The sequence below is a fragment of the Aythya marila genome, assembly GCF_965140915.1.
Source record: "Aythya marila genome assembly, chromosome: 1".
NCBI classification, from domain to species: Eukaryota; Metazoa; Chordata; class Aves; order Anseriformes; family Anatidae; genus Aythya; species Aythya marila.
This window is the reverse complement of record NC_139042.1, coordinates 162,009,114-162,028,970: the sequence shown is the minus strand read 5'-3', so window position 1 is coordinate 162,028,970 and position 19,857 is coordinate 162,009,114. Positions and strand designations below refer to the sequence as shown.

The following is a 19,857-nucleotide window of genomic DNA, read 5'->3' as shown; positions in this document are numbered from 1 at the left end:
TACCATCTGATAGGAAATGCATGAGAAGAGTAAAAACCATATGGGTATGTCTCTCATATATTTTCTGTTGTGAGGGGAACAGCATAGAAGTTTTGTCCTTATGGCTTAAACAGAAGATGGAGTGTACAAATCCGTTAAAGCTACGTGGGTCCCTACAGGATCCATTAAGGGATGGTGATAAATGCCAATGTATGGCTTCACTGTATCATATTCTATGATTGTTTTGAAGTTGAATAAGCAGGTACTTTCTTAGCAGTAGCAGTCCCATTTTCCCTTGTTCCCTTTTTCTTAATAAGAGAGAACAGGATACAAGTGATATGAAGGGTCAATATTTTGCCATAATTCAGAGGGCAAAAGCCCATGATAGGATAATACAAAAAGAATATTTTATTTAAAAAATATTTAATAGGTGAAATTAGAACATTTGTACAAATGGGTTCTTTCTTTCTTTCTTTCTTTCTTTCTTTCTTTCTTTCTTTCTTTCTTTCTTTCTTTCTTTCTTTCTTTCTTTCTTTCTTTCTTTCTTTCTTTCTTTCTTTCTTTCTTTCTTTCTTTCTTTCTTTCTTTCTTTCTTTCTCTGCTTGAGGGTAGGAAGGCTCTGCAGGAGGATCTGGATAGGCTGCACCAATGGGCTGAGGTTGACTGCATGAAGTTCAACAAGGCCAAGTGCTGGGTCCTACACCTGGGGCGCAATAACCCCAAGCAGAGCTACAGACTGGGAGAGGAATGGTTGGAAAGCTGCCAGGCGGAGAAGGGCCTGGGATTCGGCTGAATATGAGCCAGCAGTGTGCTCAGGTGGCCAAGAAGGCCAACAGCATCCTGGCTTGTATAAGAAGCAGTGTGGTCAGCAGGGCTAGGGAAGTGATCATCCCTCTGTACTCGGCTCTGGTGAGGCTGCACCTCGAGTACTGTGTTCAGTTTTGGGCCCCTTGCTACAAGAAGGACATTGAGGTGCTTGAGCGAGTCCAGAGAAGGGCGACGAAGCTGGTGAGGGGCCTGGAGAACAAGTCCTATGAGGAGCGGCTGAGGGAGCTGGGCTTGTTCAGCCTGGAGAAAAGGAGGCTCAGGGGTGACCTTATTGCTCTCTACAGATACCTTAAAGGAGGCTGTAGCGAGGTGGGGGTTGGTCTGTTCTCCCACGTGCCTGGTGACAGGACAAGGGGGAATGGGCTTAAGTTGAGCCAGGGGAGTTTTAGGTTGGATGTTAGGAAGAACTTCTTTACCGAAAGGGTTGTTAGGCATTGGAACGGACTGTCCAGGGAAGTGGTGGAGTCACCATCCCTGGAGGTCTTTAAAAGACATTTAGATGTAGAGCTTAGGGATATGGTTTAGTGGAGGACTGTTAGTATTAGGTCAGAGGTTGGACTCAATGATCTTGAGGTCTCTTCCAACCTAGAAATTCTGTGATTCTTTCTCTCTCTCTCTCTTTCTCTCTTTCTCTCTTTCTCTCTTTCTCTCTTTCTCTCTTTCTCTCCCTCTCATTCTCTCTTTCTCTTTCTTTTCATACCGCTGGCAAAAAAACACATTCATTTTCTCCTTGACACATAAGAAGAGGTTAAGTATGTTTGTCCTTAAATCTTGAAGTAGCTGACCACTCATGACATAGAGTTTCATTACATTCTGTTGACAGATTTTTTCAGTCCCTGTGAATAAGCTTAGCAAATAGAAAAAGAACATCAGAAAAGTACAGTGGACCAGATTCTTACACCTCCATAAAGTATGTGATCAGGAGTTATTCAGTGTTGAGGGGCAACTGCATGGTTTTTACAATGCATTAGAAATGTTTTCCCATGGAATTAGTGCAGATCAACAATGTGCTATAAATGCACTCCTTAGTCTATCTTTAACTTTCCTATATATCAAAACCCTAGTCTGAGTTCAGTGGTATAACTTTTTGCACTGAGATTAGAAGCAGAAATTAGGGTTATTTGACCATACACACATCTGTTTTTACATTGCTTTCTCTGCTTTTCCAGAAGGATATAAGAGTTGAATGATTTATGCCATTTTTGATAATCTGTTTTCTTTTCATCTGTCCTTCCTAAACTTATTATAAGCCTCAGTTTAGTGCCATGAGGGAAAATCTCGGAAGAGGCTCTTCATTTTTATTTGCTTTAGTAGTTGAGATTGAGCAGTTTCTATTAATACTACCGTTATTATTTCTGTTGATATTGGTACTTTGCCCAATATCTTTGGAATATGAACTATTAAAGCCTGCAAAGAAGCACCCTCAGCACTGCCAACCAATCTTAGACACAAATCATATTAAAATGTAATAATGTTTTATCCCCATACTGAACTTTCTTTTAATTATTAGTAGTTGATTCCTTACAGGTTTTGGAATATTCACTACCCTGCCATTTTCTCTGTCCAGAATGATGTTTCCTTGAAGGAATCTCAATAATTTTACCATATTACTGATTTAGTCATAGGTACTTCATAAGAAGTAGTATTGCATAGGAGTTGTAGGTGAAGGCATGTCACACTGGCTTGATTACTTTTTCTTTATGGTACTTTTAAGACGTTGTATGATCACTGGCTGAAGAAAGAATTTAAGTATTAGCTCTTAAATTGCCGAGGAGTATGTCTGGAAAGAAAAGTAAGGGTGTACTTGTATTGGAGTAGGTCTGTCTATTCTATGTTGAATATACCACAGCTAAAAAGAACAGTATAGAATAGACAGCATGGGAAGAGCAATGAATGTCCTAAATGTTCTGGTAGTCCTCATTAGTGAGATAACTGCAATGAAATGACTAATTTAATTAAACAAGACAGGAAGAAGCAGCAGCTTTCAGTATGTGAGCTTCATGCTGGTAGATTTTCTTGCAATCCATAGCAAAACCTTTGCCTTCTTAGTGAAGATGATTTTGAATTCTGCTTCCACATATCTTTTGGATAAAGAAAGAGTAGGAATGGGAGACAGGATTTGGCTGGACTCTGTGTAAGTCAGGCTGCACAGAGAATTGTTGACAGTGCTGGTCAACATTGTCACTGACAAGAGATAGTTGATGTGCTATTCAGCATCTCTTATGATGTGTGAGTATATATATGTAATCCTTTTCTTCACCTGTAGGAGAGTCTGAGCCCTTGTACATTTTACTGAGATTAAAAGGTGGATTACTGTTTGACTGATCTTTTCCAGTTAGGCCTCCAACTTCTGTAGCCAACTGACTTGACTGTCAAGTGGCGTCATCTGGGTGATTGTTAGTTATTCTACTGTATTGTTTTTATATTGTATTTAGCATTTAGGTACAATATGAGAAACTGCTGGCAATTTGTTACTAATGGATCTAAAGATAATCTAGTACAAATGTTCTCTACGGTCTTTTTGATTAGCTGCTCTTAACCAGCATTCATCTTCAGATAGATGACTAACTCAGTGTTGTATATAATTCCTCTTTAGAACAGCTTTGTCTGCTCAGGTATGATTTTCTCTTATGTCCTTCATTAAACCAACAGCATCTTAATGGAATAATAACTGCATTTTCAGTAACACACTTTTACTGAGAATATGTATGCTAAATAAAAAACTGTGCACTGGAGGAGTAATAAAGTGGTGACTTCTGCCTACTCAGTTACCACCTGATTTTTCCCCTACTTTAATTTCTGTTCCTTCTGCTCTATTTCATGACAAATAATGTATTTTCTATAAGTTTCATCATTCTGCCACCCACTTACCCACCCTCTCTTTCACAACTTTAAAAAAAGAAAAATACATGGTTTACAGCTGATTTGCTTTGCAATTACATTGCACTGAGTTTTTCAAATGTTATATGATAACATTCAGATAGCATTGGGATGTTGAATACAGAGATGCCTCTGTAGTTATTCTCCAAGCAGTATTTTCTTTACTTTCTGTGACATTTAAAGCAAAAAATGCTGGTCTTTGCTTTGGACTACATTTTTATTCTTTATGAAAAGTAAATATGCTTAAGCTTTTATTTCTATTTAATGTTTCTGAAAATATTAATGCTCAATTTTGCTTTTCTGTAGGCTTCTGTACCTTTCATTATCAGTTTTCCTCAACTGATACATGAATTTTTCACAGTGAGTCACATTTTGGAATGAGTCATGTGCATATAAACACAATCCTTGATTCAGGGAGACACATAAGCCTGTCATTAACATGAGAAATCCCATTAACTTAATTGGAACTATTCATGTGCTTAATGCTTAAGACTCAAAAAAAGTTGCCAAATTCACGCATTTTTGCATAGCCTACATTTGTGTATGCCATTTCTACATACCAACTTTGGTCAAACCTCCTATGCCTGTGGGATTGGAAGGCATCCCTAGAAATGCATTTCTGTTGCATAGAGTGTCATTGCAGACTATATGGTTTGATAAATTGAATTCCCCCTGGGGTTTTATCCTTCAAAGTGATAAGTTCTTTTTCCGTGGCCAAGCAAAGCTCTTGAAGTGCTTTGATATTAGGTAATATCAAATCAGTTATTCTCAGTTAATGCCAAGTATCAATACCAAGCATCAATAGCAATCAATGCCAAATACTTGGTATTGATACTTGGTATTAACTGTGCAGATAGTATTATTTATAAGTATTAGGTACATGCTCAAAGTCAGGCAAGCGCTTAAAAGACAGTTTCAGTTTGTTTTACCTAACGTTGGGAGGAAGAAATTAGTTTGGAAAGAAATTCAGTCCTGTCCCACAGGACAGGGTGGAGGAGATGGAGGATTAGGATGCAGTAGATAAGATGTGAAAGTGCCTGTATGTTCATGTGTTAAAGACAATTAGTTTAATCCATAGATTAAACAATATATAGATTAGTTTAATCCATACATTAAGCAAGTATCTCAAATGAAAGATTTAGCTTTTAAGCAGTTCAAACTAGTTTAAAAGAATGATGTTTTAAATTCATTTATGAATCAGAACATGCATATTGCAGCTTCAAGTAGCTAATACTTTGGCAATTAATTTTCCACTGAAAAACAAATGCAGTATATGCTTCCAAAGACACCAAAAAAAAAAAAAAAAAAAAAGATTCTATAGTCTCTATATACTGCATTATTCTTAAATCATAGCTGCTTACTATAGCTAAAATATAGTTTCTAAAAGCATTTGGTGTTCCATTCTCTGCATTTTGTCAGTTTACTGAATTCTTGAATTTTCTGCCATTTGAAAATCTTAATCTACTTTGAACTGAATGTGGTAATCTTCATATGATTCTTCATCTATACTTACATTGCAACCTATATGTATATTACAACATTCACTTCAGAAGCTTTCACCTCTAGTGAAAAATCAATTAGCCAAGATCGACCTTTTTATTAGCCTATAAACAATGCTGAATAGAGGGGAAGGAACACTTCTCTTGAATGATTAATTTCTTGGATGCTCATAATGATAGGTATCAATAGCACTTTCTTACTGAGCAGCAGTAACTGCATAATAGTAACATTTATGTACTTTTCAGCTAATATGTGGATTAATCTTGTTTGTCCAAAGTTATATTTTACTATTGTTATGTATAGTAAATGACTGAATCAACTGACCTTCTGGTGACTTCCAGTTACAATAATTTCTTTCCAGGTTCAGACATGATTGTGCTTGAGTTCAAGGCAGTTGACAAACTTCAGACAAAGTTTAGCTTTACAGAACTGCAAGCAGAAAAAATAGTCATGTACTGCTTGGCTGATGTGCAGTGTTGCAGTGGTCAAGATTCTCCCTTCAAGGACTGCTAAAGCTTTTTCTTTCACAGCACTTAGTCTCATATAACACTGGATAGGGTCAAAGAATATCTCATGTTGATTCCTGATGTAGCTCAGCATCTCTGCAAACTTGCCTCTGTGATTTTGATATAGCCAGGAAATGAAGACCACAAACTTAGCAACTGTCTTTGAAGTTTGAGAAACTTGGGAGATGCTCAGCATCTCACTGGGATGGTGGAAGAGGCAGATACAGTACAGTTCTCCAGCATTCAGCTGCCTTAAGTACAAGACCATCCTTCTCCTGGCATCCCCTTGCTAAATACAGGAAGTGAAATCAAACTCTAACCACACTAAGATGAAAGAAACATAAAATAGAAACATATTAGTGAAAGAATGGCTGCAGATTTGCAGTGCAAGGTGGAAGACAAGATAATGAGGATAACAAATAGAAAAACACCAAGCAGGGTACCTTGGGGAATGTGAGAAAGGTGTGCCCAGGCTACCAAAACATTTCACCATTCTTCTGTCTGCAAGACATAGTGTGATGTGTAAATGAAGCTTCCCTCTGCTGGAGCTTTACTGAATCCCAGAAGGGTACATTTGGTTAATGCAGGGATCCTGCTGTGGAAAAAGTAGTTATTGACGGTGTTATATTTCATTCCCAAATGCTTCTGTTTTCCCTTCCACAACCAGCAAGCTATTCCCTGGTCATGGACTGGGCTTCAGCAAGTGAGCATGGGGAGCCTTCTGGCCATGGGAGCAGTAGCAACAGAGCACCCTCCTCAACCCAATTTATAATGGACAGGTTCCCTCTTTATGAGTTCCTCACTCAGTATAACAAATTTAGCTCATTAGAAAATGAACTGCAGTATTTTCATTTTCATTTCACAACATTACTACATAACCTTTGGGCCAGATGAAGGAGAGGCAGAAGCATGCCTCTGTCTCACAATGGTTAGGATCATAGGAAATATTTGCATGGTCCTATGCTGTCAAGTCACTTCTTCCAAAGAAAACTGCCATTGTAGTAATTGTTCCAGACTAAGTGGTAGCATTTAGATTACCAACTGTCTGTTTGCTTTCTGCCTTCTATAAAGCTGAAAGGGATTGCCTTCCAGAAGAAGAGTTGATTTTGTCCTTGATGCTCCATTTCAAAGAGGGTATTTTTCTTACTATGCAATATGCTGCAAAATAAACAAAATGATAACATTACTGTCTATGGTGCAATACCAAATGGTATGTCCTGTTATTTCATATCCCTAACTGTTTTGCTGATGCTGTGCAGTTCTGGTGGATACTGGCAGGAAGGGTATTTGCAGTACCACAACAGCCAGATGATAGTTATGCTGAAACAGAGATACAACAGGTAAAGAAAGCTTTTGATGTTTGGTTTTAGACACCACAGGAAAGTCTCCTCTCTATTCTGAAACCAGGGGATTTAATCACATTTGCCTACCACTGACTGGTACAAATTTTAAGGTAGAAAGCAGTCCAGTTTTCATTAAAAACTAAAAAACTAAAAATCTTAAAACAAAACAAAACAAAAAACAGGGAAGAAAAGGAAGATGAGAGGTTTCATGAGATTTAACTGTATTCATAGGAAAGACTTGTCTAGTTAATAAGGTATTATAGTACAGAGGCAATTGTCATCTGTAAAAAGGCCAAAATTTTATGTGTATTTTATACATGGCATAAAGCTTTTTAAGCTGTGAACGTGGTAGTTTTAAGTAATAGTTAAGACTTAAGGTGCTCGCTTTTTCTTTTTGTGTTCACTTTTAAGGATGGAATTTTTTAAGTCTGTTTTTATTTATATATTTTATTATTATTATTGTTTTCCATCTGTACTCACTATCCTGTCTGTTGCTAAATATTAGCTTGTTCTCTTAGATCAGGAGGGAGGTGTCAGGTTATTGTGATAGTCAAGCTGATGTACACAAACCTACTGGAAGAACAAATAGCTGTTTTACAGAATAAAATATCCTTCAGTGTAAAGTTTCCTGCTGGGAAAATTCTGCCATTTATGTAGATGGAGACATCAGGAGGAAGACTTCCATGCCTAAATTTTCAAAGACATTACCTAAATACTCATCAGATACGAGAATTAGAGGTGATGTGTCAGACCCAGTGAAGTCTGAGGAAAACTTGCCTCTAATTGTAGATCTTACTACTCTCTTACTGCTGTATTCTTATACTTTCTCTTTTATATACACAGAAAATTAACTTACTTTATTATTCTGTTTATTTTATTAACAGTAGTCTGCTACTGCTTTAAGCAATTTTAATACTTATTTCAGAGTTCTAATACAAATATAGCTGTCTTTTATTAAATGTTTTATTCTGTATCAATCTTGTGGTTCTCTATCAATTACTTCTTTTTACATATGATATCTAATATCTTTTAAGATTTTCTATCTGTTCTCTTTGAGGATATGTGATACTTATATTCATGCATCTTGTAGTTTGCAGAGCTGGCTTTTTGGAAGCTTGGTATTACAGGTTATGTTGACTTCACCATTTCATAATGTCAAATTCAGTTAATTGAGCACCTATCATCTAAGTGGCATTTTCTAGCTACATTTTCTGTTTCTTTTCCAAGTCAGAACAGGTATTATAAAAGGTTTGTAATTATGTCTGTTTTTCTTCAGGTGACAGAAATCTCTTTCTCTCTATTTCTTTCTTTCTTCTTCTTCTTTTTTTTTTTTTTTCTTTCTTCTGAGAAGTGGGCATAAATAACCTCAATTTCACTAAACCTCTCCCCACAGGGCTATTTCAAGGCTTCCCAGCAGCACACACAAAATTAGATTTTCATGTCCAAAGGATCTCTGAGGAGGCAAAATTAAATTTACAACATAACAGAAAAACGAGGGAGTACTGAGAAAGGAATGAAGGCTGGGAGAGGATAGGAGAAAACTGGGTGGTCTGGATTGGGGGTTTTATGGGCTTGTGTGAGGTCTGTGGATGGATTATAGATCTTTCTGTATCTCATATGCCTCTCCCAGGTGTCTCTGTCTGCCTAGTGTATGCAAACCCAGTCTATCACATTTGGGGGACTTCTGACTCCCCTTTCTCTCATGCAGCCATTAACTCCTTCCCTTCTTTGCAAATGCAGCTGTCCTTTCTTGCAGCAACTCCTACCAAGCCCTTTTTGCCTGTTGTTTGGGAAGCATGGAGCTTCTAGCAGCAGGGATGAGTGAGAAAGCTGGTAGTGGTAACTGTTTCTTGGGCCTTCATTGGGCCTTAGGATTTGTCCTAATCTTTTCTTTTTAGTGGTTTACCTGTAGCAGAAATCTGGGGGAGGAAGAAGACAGAAAGCAGTCATTCAGTATACAAAGAGCCATCCTACTCTTCAGTTCTCTTTAAATTAGCTGGTATCACGTCATAAACTGGATTGTCTCATGGCATCAGAGTACTAGTCAACGTATTCCAAACATCTCTAAGGAATTTTGACATCTTCTGCTTTTATTATTATTTTTGATGCCCAGGAGATTTGACTACATAATATTTCTTATCCATATTGACAGCATTAATTTCAATTTCTGTGATCTCCATTCTTTCTCTATATACATGGCATCAATGTAAATAATACAGTTGTCACTCATTCTGCTTGTTTACTTTTTGTTGCTCAATAATATTTTTGCTATAATGATTTTCTACTCTGTTTCTGTAATAGCTAAAAACTCATATGTTCTCCCTTGAATGATTCAAATGTATTGAATTTCATTATTCATCCTCCTTTGATGGTGTTAAGAAATATCTCTGATTTTGTGCCTATTTTTTGCCTTTGGAAAGTGAATTGAGTATAATATTTTTCTGTGTCCATTGTCTTTATCCACTTATATTGGCTTTTAAGATGTGTGTTACAGGCTTTCCTGTACCTAGCACTGCTGCAGTTCTTTGCTTTTTGCTCCAGGGGGCAAGAAGCACTTTATTCTGTGATCCAGCAATTCTGAGATCTAAAATACAAACATAGGGCAAACACCATGGAAGATGGCATCATAAATAGATGGGAAAGACTCATAGTCTGCTTCCTTTGTCTATGCAAATGCAGAGCAGTAATAGTCCTTCACAACCGACACTGTGCAGAGTTAACCCAATCCTTTTAATAGTCCCTGTAAGAATACTGGTTGCTACGGCAACACATTCTGTGGTACCACTTGACTGTCAAAATAACCTCATAAAATATCATGCTAAGAATGGTTTAAAAATTGACTTTTAAAATAAGAAGTAAATAAATCCACCTAACTTTAGAAGATATGGCTAGATTCAAGAAGTCTGCAGCAAGGGAACAACCATTTCCTAAGTGAGGGGAATCAGACTAGTGGAGATGGATGTGTCGTGTTTCTCATCCATGGTGAGTGAGCTGGCATAGAATTTAGAAATATTTATTCTGCTTAAGGTAATGGAATACCGACCACATATGCGTATAAGATGCTAGCACAGGAGTCAAAGGTTAAACGGCCCTCAGAGGTTATACAGTTTGATAGTATTTGCTTTTGCAGTGCCTTTGCTTTGCTTACTCATATCCTTCAGCTTGTATTCATCTTCAGAACTGCTGTTTCTGCTCTTTCTTTCCCCCCTACATTTCTTTCACCTCTACATGCCCTTTCTTGCAGCATACTCCACATATTTCTATATTCTATTGGCTAAAATAATCTGCAGTTAAGTGGTGTTTTTTTTTTTTTTTTTTTTAATTAATTAATTAATTAATTAATTTTTACATATGGGCCTCATAACAATGCTTTAGAGCCTATGTTACCACAACATTAATAGATGTGGTCAGCCATTGTCTCAAACAGCATTATGATGGTCAGTCATAATGTTGTTTAAGCCACTTCTGAAAGCTTGTTTAAGATAAGCACACATTCTTAGAGATAGAAGTTGGCATCTGAGTATCACGTAGGCTGTACAAACAAATGTCAAGCAGACTGGAACAGCTATTGCAAATTCCAATTTATATATAGACAAAATAATTATCTATGGCATACATGTAAAATTCAGTTGTTAGTAAAACTTGAATTTTTTTATTGTCATGACTTTTTAACATGAGATTTACAAAATCATTTGTAACTGATTTAACTCTCCTCCTTTTTCTCCTGAAATCAACAGCAGTTGCTATTGCGATTCATTTAGTTGGAGTGAACTATCCTGTGTAGCAAAATAACATAAATAAATGGGAAGTGTCCACTTTTTCTGCTTCTGGCTGTCATTAGAAAGATAGAATACCAGTTTAAGCAAAAGCTAGCATTATTCCTTTTTAACTGAGGCCAATATAGAGACCTTAATACTCACAACTTAATAGCATTTTCCAGTACCTTTCAGCCCTTCTAGTCAGTGAAAAAATACATTTAAAAAAATATATATTTTTGCCAACATAATAAGCTAATGTGTCTGCTATGGGTAAATGTCAGAAGAAAAAAAAGAAACCTCATTACTTTGACTTTTTTTTTTTCCCCCCCCCCTAAAAAAAACTTGGACTTATCCAGGCAATGTTTTTGTCTTCTGTTGTGTTTTTTTTTTTGTTTTTGTTTTTGTTTTTGTTTTTTTAATTTTTATTCTCTCCAGGCTGTCCTCAACTTAATTTTAATTTAAAATGAAGTAGAAATTGCCAATTACCTGATAATGAAGAAAATAAATACACATTTTTAATGTATATTAGTATATTCACTCATATTTAAAGTATAATTGCAGGTAGCTCAACACAAACCTTCTTGAGAAAGTGTGATTTTCATACAACAGAATAATGATTGAGTAATTGCTATGTATTAAAATAGGAGGTTATCTTTTGAAATTTATAAATGGGAATCTTTTAAGCTCATTTCATTAAGTAAAATGGTTCTTTGCAATGTATCACTATGTTTAATTTGAAAGTACTGTTTCTTTATGTACAGAGGCCTGCTTCAACATGTTTATCAACAAGAGAGGAAGAAGAAGATGATGTAGGTGAAAACACTTGTGGTCCTTCGGGTATATGGGAAGCACTGACACCTTGTAATGGATGCAGAAACCTTGGATTTCCGATGCTTGCACAGGTATATGTTTACCTTTTCATCCTAAAGCTTAATAACTATAGAATAACTGCTTAATCTCTTCTGTGCCTTATCTCTTACAGTCATTTATAGATTTGCTTTGTTCACTTCAAAATTGTTGCCTTCAGTCTTCATTTTAACGTTAAAATCCAGTTTCAAAATGAAATGTTGAGTTTCAATTTTCCTGTTTTAACACTTATACAGCTGAGTTTAATATTGATACAGTTTGATGTTTATTACTCTCATTTTAGACAGTTTTTATGTTGTATAGCTTTCTCTTATGATTCAATTGGGAAAGACATTTTGCAGTCCACAGTTTCCTTTGGGATAAACACTCTATTTTTGACCAGTTTCTAATTAATATAATGATATCTCAGCTACTTTCTTTATATAATTAATTAAGATCATCATACATAGCTCTACTGATGTAAGAATATAGCCTAAGTCTTCTCTTTGAAGATTATGTAAGTTAAAAAAAAAAAAAAAAAAAAAAGTCTTCTAACATTTTTGAATGCTCATGATATTACAGAGGAGAATAAATAAAAATGGGCAATATACTTGGGTCTAAGTCTCAACAGCTCAGAGTAGACCAGTTTGCAGTATCCACCAATGCATGCCAGTGGCTGTGTCCTAAAAAAACAGTATTATACTGCTACAGAACAGGATGATTCTTATGGCTGCTTCTGGGTCTCCCTTGTTCTCTCCCTCTGCTATAGTTTAGCTCTCTAATTTCTGTTACATCTTTCTTGAGCTTTTCTTGTAGCATTGAATGGAGGCCTGCCAAACTTCTGTTTAGAAATGTCTGTTTTTTCAGTTGCATCCTTACTTGGCACTACATTTAAAGAACTTTGTCAGATTCTTGTGTACCAGATTGGAATTACATATCCTGTCTCACCATACTTTATACACTGTTGCTTTCATACCATGACTGTACGTTTTATTCCCCTTAGTCTCATGAGACTTGCACCTGTTTGAAGTCAATGCTAAAGCTTCCACTGCAGTCAATGGAAACAGGATATGACAACTAATGTACTTGAATAACAATGAGCACTGCCCTATCTTTTTATAAGCAGTTTTTGTACTCCTTTCCATTTTCAGTAGCTGTTTTCTACTTCAAACTATCTGTCATCTTAGACATTTGGCAAGGTACAGAGCTACTGGAGTTATCCTGGTTAACAATAGGAGCCCAGTAATTACTAGCTCCTTATTTTGAAGGATTTGTTTCAAAAATATTTCTTAAATTAAACTTTTATTCTCTAAGTGTGTATTAGATATGTTATAATTACTGTTAAACTTTCTATTATGAACATATGTGCCATTTTGGAGTGATTTCCTGATTTTAAAGAACATTTTGTTTTCCTAGCTTCTTTTATATATTTATTTAATATATTTAAAGAGTGCTATAGAACTGAGAAATGCATTTGAAAAATAGAATAAAGTTAGCTTGGTTGGCTCTTTCCTTTTCATAAAGAGAGATTAATTTCAAGAAGGATGTATATTATAAGATAGTCACTGCTGAATTAGTTTGATTCTTTTTATTTAACTTTTAAATTCAACTTCACAATAACTTTCTTGCTCTGAGAACTAACAACATTTTTAATTATGGATACAAAAAAGAGTATATTTAATCTCTGTTCTTTCATCAAATGACATACTTTGTTTCTAGCTCATTTCTCTCCATAAGAATTGAAGATGGAAATATTATTATTTTTATTATTTGATTTTCTTTCTTATGCAAGAAAAGAAAGAAGATAACTAGTGAGAAGCCTCAAAATTACAAGCCAGTGAATTCAGTTGAAAAGGTGTTAACAACACTGTGCAGTTTTCTAGACTATTCAGTGGGATCTTCCGCATTTAATTCAGAATGCAGCAAAGAGTATCATGTTCAAAAGGATCAAGAACACAAACTTTTTTATTTCGTTGTTTATAATAGGACCAACATGTTGAATTAGCCTGAAAATAATATGATGGTTACATTCTACAACATTATGTTTTAGGTAAAAGTACAAAAATGTATTTTTGATACTCAGGTCAGGACACTACCATGTCAAAAAAAAATGCAGATTTTATCATGAAGAAACAATTAAAAAAACATAATTGGCTGTATGTCTTCAAATCCATACTTAGGAGCACTAAATAGTCAAAACTGTGAATTACTCTACAAGTTAATTTTTCCAGTTCTCTTCCAGTTAAAAATAGATATTACAGTTATGTAATTATACTGTATTTGCACATTGAAGGAGACCAAACATGCAATTGATCCTTGGTTTGTAAAATGGTAAAATGAACGTGAATTTTAGGTGAGTATGACAGTATACATCTATGACCTTATGAGTTAACAGTATTCAGTACGCCAAATAGAAGAACAGTTATCTCCTTGACATTTGAGATCAAATATCTCCTTGATTTCTTTATGGTAGTTATGAAAAAAGACTTGGCTGGAGATATGACATACAGTATGTAATTTCTGTCTGTACAGTGCTGAGAAGTGTCATTTTAAAAAGGGCTATTAGAGGAAGTTCTGTGTGAATTGTTTTAAAACTTAACATAACAGTAATACAGGTGTTCTCAGAAGTGGCATAAGCGCCTCTCTTTTGCAGTCTCACAATTGGTAAAGTTCTGGAAGAGAATGGTGGAAAATCTTTACATCTTGTAAAAATTTCAGTGTTTTAGAAATTCTTCAACTATACATCAGAATGGAGTTGACAAACAGCTTCATCCACCCCCAAAATAATCAAAAGCCAGACAGCAAGGATACCCAGCAGGATTCTGGGAGACTGAAATTTAAATGCCTCTTCTTATTTTAGCAGGCTTTGAATTTCACTTGTAGTTTATGGTTTATGTTACTGAGTGTCTGCTGTTTGCTTGTTTGTTTGTTTTTTTCTTCTATTTTTTTTTCTTTTTTTTTTTTTTTTTCTTTCTGAAATTAATCTTTCTTTTTGAACAGAAATTCTATCCTTGGTAAAATTGTTACTTGCATTTTTGTGAAAATATTGACTTCCACAAATCGGTATTTTATATCTGAAAGAACCTTTTTTAGGAAATTCCAGATTATATATTCTCTAACTGTCAGTCATTACAAAAGAAAATCCCTTGTTCAACCTACATAATTGAGTAACTATCTTCTACAGATGCTGAAATTTCAAATAATCTTACAGATAAGCAAATAGAATAAAAACAACTTTGACAATGTTAAAACATGTAAACCTCCACTCTAAAATTCTAGCATTCTGGGCTTTGTTGGAAGCAGTTTACTTTGCAGTGACACAGCTTTTAAACTGAAACTAAACTTTTATAAGTGGTATGATAGTATTAACACCTCTCCCATGGATCTCCAGTTCTTGTAAAGTCTTCCTGCAGTAAGTACCAAGATTTTTAACGCTTTTTATGTTTGCATGTCTTAACCAACATAAAAATATGAAACTAATGAATATTTCCTCCCATCCAAGAGCTGGAATAAAAGAATATATTTCCTATATATTTTTCTCTCAGACTAGCAACAGAAGTAGGGGCTATGTGGCAAGGTTTATACCTTGTAGGTTTATACATTTAACTGGAGAGATCTCACTATGCTCTAGGTGAGTACTGGAAAGAAAACTGAGATACGATCCTTAAAAAATAGTTTTGAGCAGTGCCTGATAATCATATACAAGCTGGAAGCAATGTTTTGACATTGTTATTGGCCATCTAAATGAGGAAGCTTTCATGAAGAGAGTGGTAATTGAGCTAAATATATAATAGGAAAGTTTAGAGGTAGAAATAGTACAATCAGTCTAATATATATGTGGGTAGTTAGTTATGAGGATCTCTGAAAAAATACAAGCTGTTGGGACAGAGTTCAGCAGATATCTAGGTTGATTCTACAGCTTTACATGTATTTATGCTCTTCTTGAAGGAATGATCACAGAACAGGTACTGGTAGTAGTGAAATAGGAGCAGACGCTTCAGCACAGTAACTGACCTAGACTACAAATCTCCTGAGACTGCTAGTCATATACTGTAAGACTGTACCACCACATTGTATCACCACATTCACCTTGTGGTGAAGGCAGTACCTTACCTTCTGCAATCTCATTATATTTATATGTGAAATAGCCATTAAACTGCTCAGATATGGAGGTAAATGTACTGCAATAGCTTAGCTGTTTTTCCCTTAAAGTCTTCTTATTTAAGTCAACTTAAAATATTAATCAAAGGATAGTTCCTCTCACTGGACCATAGGTTTTGGGAATGTAGCACGAAGCAATTTTAACAGTTTGGCAAGGACATTTAATCAATTTATTAATTGGTTAAAGGGTGCAAGGTAAGGGATTGGTAAGAAATATATTAAGTATATATAGAGCATTCTTTTTTTTTTTTTTTTTCCAATAATAGAATTATTTCTTGGTCTTAATCTTCCATTATGTGGTGTAGGTTAGTTTACTATTCAGTTCCTAATATATTTGTTTTACAAATTTTATCAGTATCCACATACATATGTACCCACATTTTCTTTGGAATAAAACATCAGACTCCAAATGTGTTAAATTCTGTAGTTTCCATTCCATTTTCTCTTTTTATGGATAGCGTGTTCTGCTTATTTCTCTGCTAAGCAACAGAACTTGTTATGGCTTGATGTACAGAGATAAATACAGGGCTGTCTGGCACAGAGATGGGTGGTGCAGAGTCCTGTGTGATCACACCAATATTATCAGTTTAAAGCAAGTGGTCTGCACACCTTAATCTTGACAGCCATGTCAGCATTTTTTCCTAATTGTGGTATAAAATAATTGTGGGATAAAGTAGGCTTAGCTATGTCCCATTTAGGAAGCTGCTGGATCAGCTTCACTGCACTTGTCTTGAATTAAATGTCATATGTATAACTTAAAAATCTTGACAGTTATTCCCTATGTTTGACATGACAGCCAGCCAGGAACACCACATGTGTCTATTACAACATAAAAGTAATATCAGTAAAGAGAGTAGTGCTGTTGCTGTCGGAAAAAAAAAAAAAAAAGAGCTTTGATTTAAGAGCCTTAAACATAAATTATGCCACCAGTTACCAGAAGCATGGCTATTTACAAAACCATACAGATGAGGAAAGTTTAAAGAAGGACTGAATTGCTAGCTTAAGGTCAGATTTTCACCTTTTTAGTACCGATGAACTTCTGAGAAACCTCCACATTTACTTTTAAGTAAATGATCTACATACTCTGCTTATACAACCCCTAAATTGCTAGAAGTAAGAACTCTAGCAACTTTGTCCCATGCTTCTCCTGTGGAAGTAAATTTTCCTCATTTGAAAGGAGGGAAGAGGAAGTAGACTCTAGACTACGTTTCTAGATGATAAACTATAATACTGTTTCAGTGTAGGCTATGATAGGAATACTTAGAGTTTGGAGTTTGATGCATTAGTTAATAGGATTGTGTATTTCACGTCTTATTTCAAGAAGATTATCACATTTGTCTGTACTTTTTATTGTAATTTCAAAAAGTTGTTTCTAATGGAGAGGAATTTATACTGCCAAATGGAGTAATTTTCCTACATCATATGTATTTCCCCGATAAAAGCAGTTTAAAGTTGATTCTACAGAAAGCCTGACCATAACAATTATTATGTTACAATTATGTTTACAATCCCAAAGACAGTTCTGGATATATAAGAGATGAACAAGGAAATTAGGTAAGAAGCTAACTGAATTTTCACATAGATATTAAATCAATTCCTAAAAAATCTGTCTGCTGATACAGTCTAGAGAGAGAAAGCATGAATCCATGTTGTCTCTTTTTGGAGAATGTTAATATTGTGAGATGTATTAGGCATTATATGTTTTCATTTTAACATGTTCATCCAACTTGAACTTATTCTTTTTTCAGCTGCCTCTAAAAATTTTCATAGATTTTTAACCTCAGTGCAAGCGTTACTGTTACTTTTTGAATGCTGAAGTACAGAGTAGGGACTGTAGAAGAGGGATTATTTCTTCTTTGCTATTTAATAAGAGAAAACTAAAGAGCATTTTTTCAAATAAGCACTCTTAGCTAAAGTATTTGAACAAGTTGTACTCAAGAAGTCATGTCATCCTTCACTTCTCTAACAACTTTCTCTCTCAGTGCATTCAGTGGAAGAACGTTTCAAATTAGGCTGGTAAATAAACAGATTAGACAAATATTTCTTGATGTTGAAGTTCACCAAAATTAGAAATAGAAAGCCTTGTGCATTAATCTAATTTATATGTTACAGAGCAGGAAATGTTATCTTCTTTGCTGATGTACTAATTTGATAAGTGATGATAAGAATGATGTAGAGACTGAGTTATCTTCCTGGGACCACCATTGGCCAGGAACACTTTGGCATACCTAAAACAGGCTGTCCTGGTTCTGTCCCCTCCCAGCCAGACTACAATTGTAATGTTATCTATAATATTTTCATATAGTCTCTAACATTTAGTGAGAAATATGATTATATTTCCTAATTTAGTAGATTAAATGGTGAGTTTATTTAAATAGGGTTGATGTGGAAAGCTGTATTACTGATAAAAAAATATTTCTGTTAAACTCTTGCTTTACATTGTTGTCTCTGGAGTAAGCTGAAGTTTTATTAGTAATTTCAGGAACATGCCACCCACACACTGAAGCAGCTACAGAAAAGTGCAGTATGTATTCTCCCTAGAAAGAATCAGCAGGTGATGATTATACCCTGCTGAACAGTGATGGGAAATAAGTATATTGGAAAAATTGCAGCTTATTTTAGTGCTATGCTACATTTTCTGATTGTTTTAAGGGATTAAGCCGAGCATTTTGTTCTTGTATGTAATATGTAACTTCTCCATTTCCAGTGTAAATTTCCAGTTGCTGATGACTTCAGATGTCTTTGTGTCATATGCATTTTTACTGTACTAGTAGCACAATCTAGACACCACTACACACGTATGTAATGTAACCAGAAATGTGGTAATCTTAATCCTTGGATACTTTCAGAATTGACTGGAAAATGTCTACAGTAACCTGAGCAAATGGTTAATATTGCTTCGACAAAGAGGTTGGATAACTTCCAGGGTTCTCTTCTATGTAATTATATGTAAACATCTACATTTTGTAATTCTATATAAAATTCTAGTTATGTGACCTGAAATGAGCTCAATATTTGAAAAATTTAGGAATGACTCACTTTTTTTGAGTTTGTAAATTACTATTTGTTAAAGATTGGTTATCCCTGACCAGCACTGATTTGATCTGGGCACTGTTGGTTTGTGCTTGTTGGCTCTTGGTATGACAATAAAACAGAAAAATTAAATGGGCTAAGACAGAGAGGGAGGTCAAACAATACTGGAAGTGTTAATATATGTCAGATATCATCTGAAGTATTGCTAATCATACTGGTTTTCAAGATAGACTTAATAACTGCTAATATTCACATTCATGTACAAATTAATGTTGAGTAGTACACTGTCATAGCAAATGTACACTGTGCCACAAAACTAAAATGTGGCACAGTGATGGTATAGGAAGATCTTAAACAGAGTAAGTATAGTACATTTTGTTACTCTGTGGTTTGCAATTTAGTGGTAACCAGAATTCACTTTCAGGGAATTTTAGCTTTCAGTATAGTTTGAAAAATTAAGGGAAAATGGAACAAAAAATCAGTTTCAATTGCACAGAAAATGGATAGTGATAATGCATAATAGTTTTGTACATGAAAGAAGTCCAACTTTATATTAAAAACTTAATGTTAGTCCTTCAGCTACGTACCTGAAATATTAAAACAGTCTGTTGAAACTTGAAAATTTAGGAGTTCCAGTTTAATCTGACCAAATTGGGTGTACAGTTCAGTCTTACTTTCTATGGAATAAAAGCCATGATAGATACTTCGTATTTGTTGTTTCTATAATAATAACAGGAAGAAAATACTTTGTGAACAAAGAGATGGGTATTTGAGGTACCTGGGTGCCAGTACTTAAGACTGTCCAAAGGCTGTTCAAAGGCACTTGACATTTTACAACTTTTTTTTATGAGCCTGGATTTTTTGTTTTGGTAGTGTACAAATGTATTTGACAACTGTTGGCAAGATAATACTGGAAATTGAAAGGGCTTTTTTTTTTTTTTTCTTCAGGAGTTTTTAGTAGTAAGGAAATTCATGGCTTTGCAGAACAGTGAGAGTAAGTCCCTAGAGAAGTCTCTAAAATTG

At 35.1% G+C, this 19,857-nt stretch overlaps 1 protein-coding gene across 6 annotated transcripts in view; it reads left to right on the top strand.

Moving 5' to 3' along the window:
- Positions 1-19,857, top strand: part of ANKS1B (ankyrin repeat and sterile alpha motif domain containing 1B) — a gene marked incomplete at its 5' end in the record, with an annotated part of 434,494 nt that overhangs the window by 95,677 nt on the left and 318,960 nt on the right. For all 6 annotated transcript variants that reach the window (XM_082773376.1, XM_082773377.1, XM_082773375.1 and 3 more), the window contains one exon: positions 11,556-11,696. In XM_082773376.1, the coding sequence (XP_082629502.1) occupies positions 11,556-11,696 (141 nt within the window). The remainder of the gene's footprint in view (positions 1-11,555; positions 11,697-19,857) is intronic.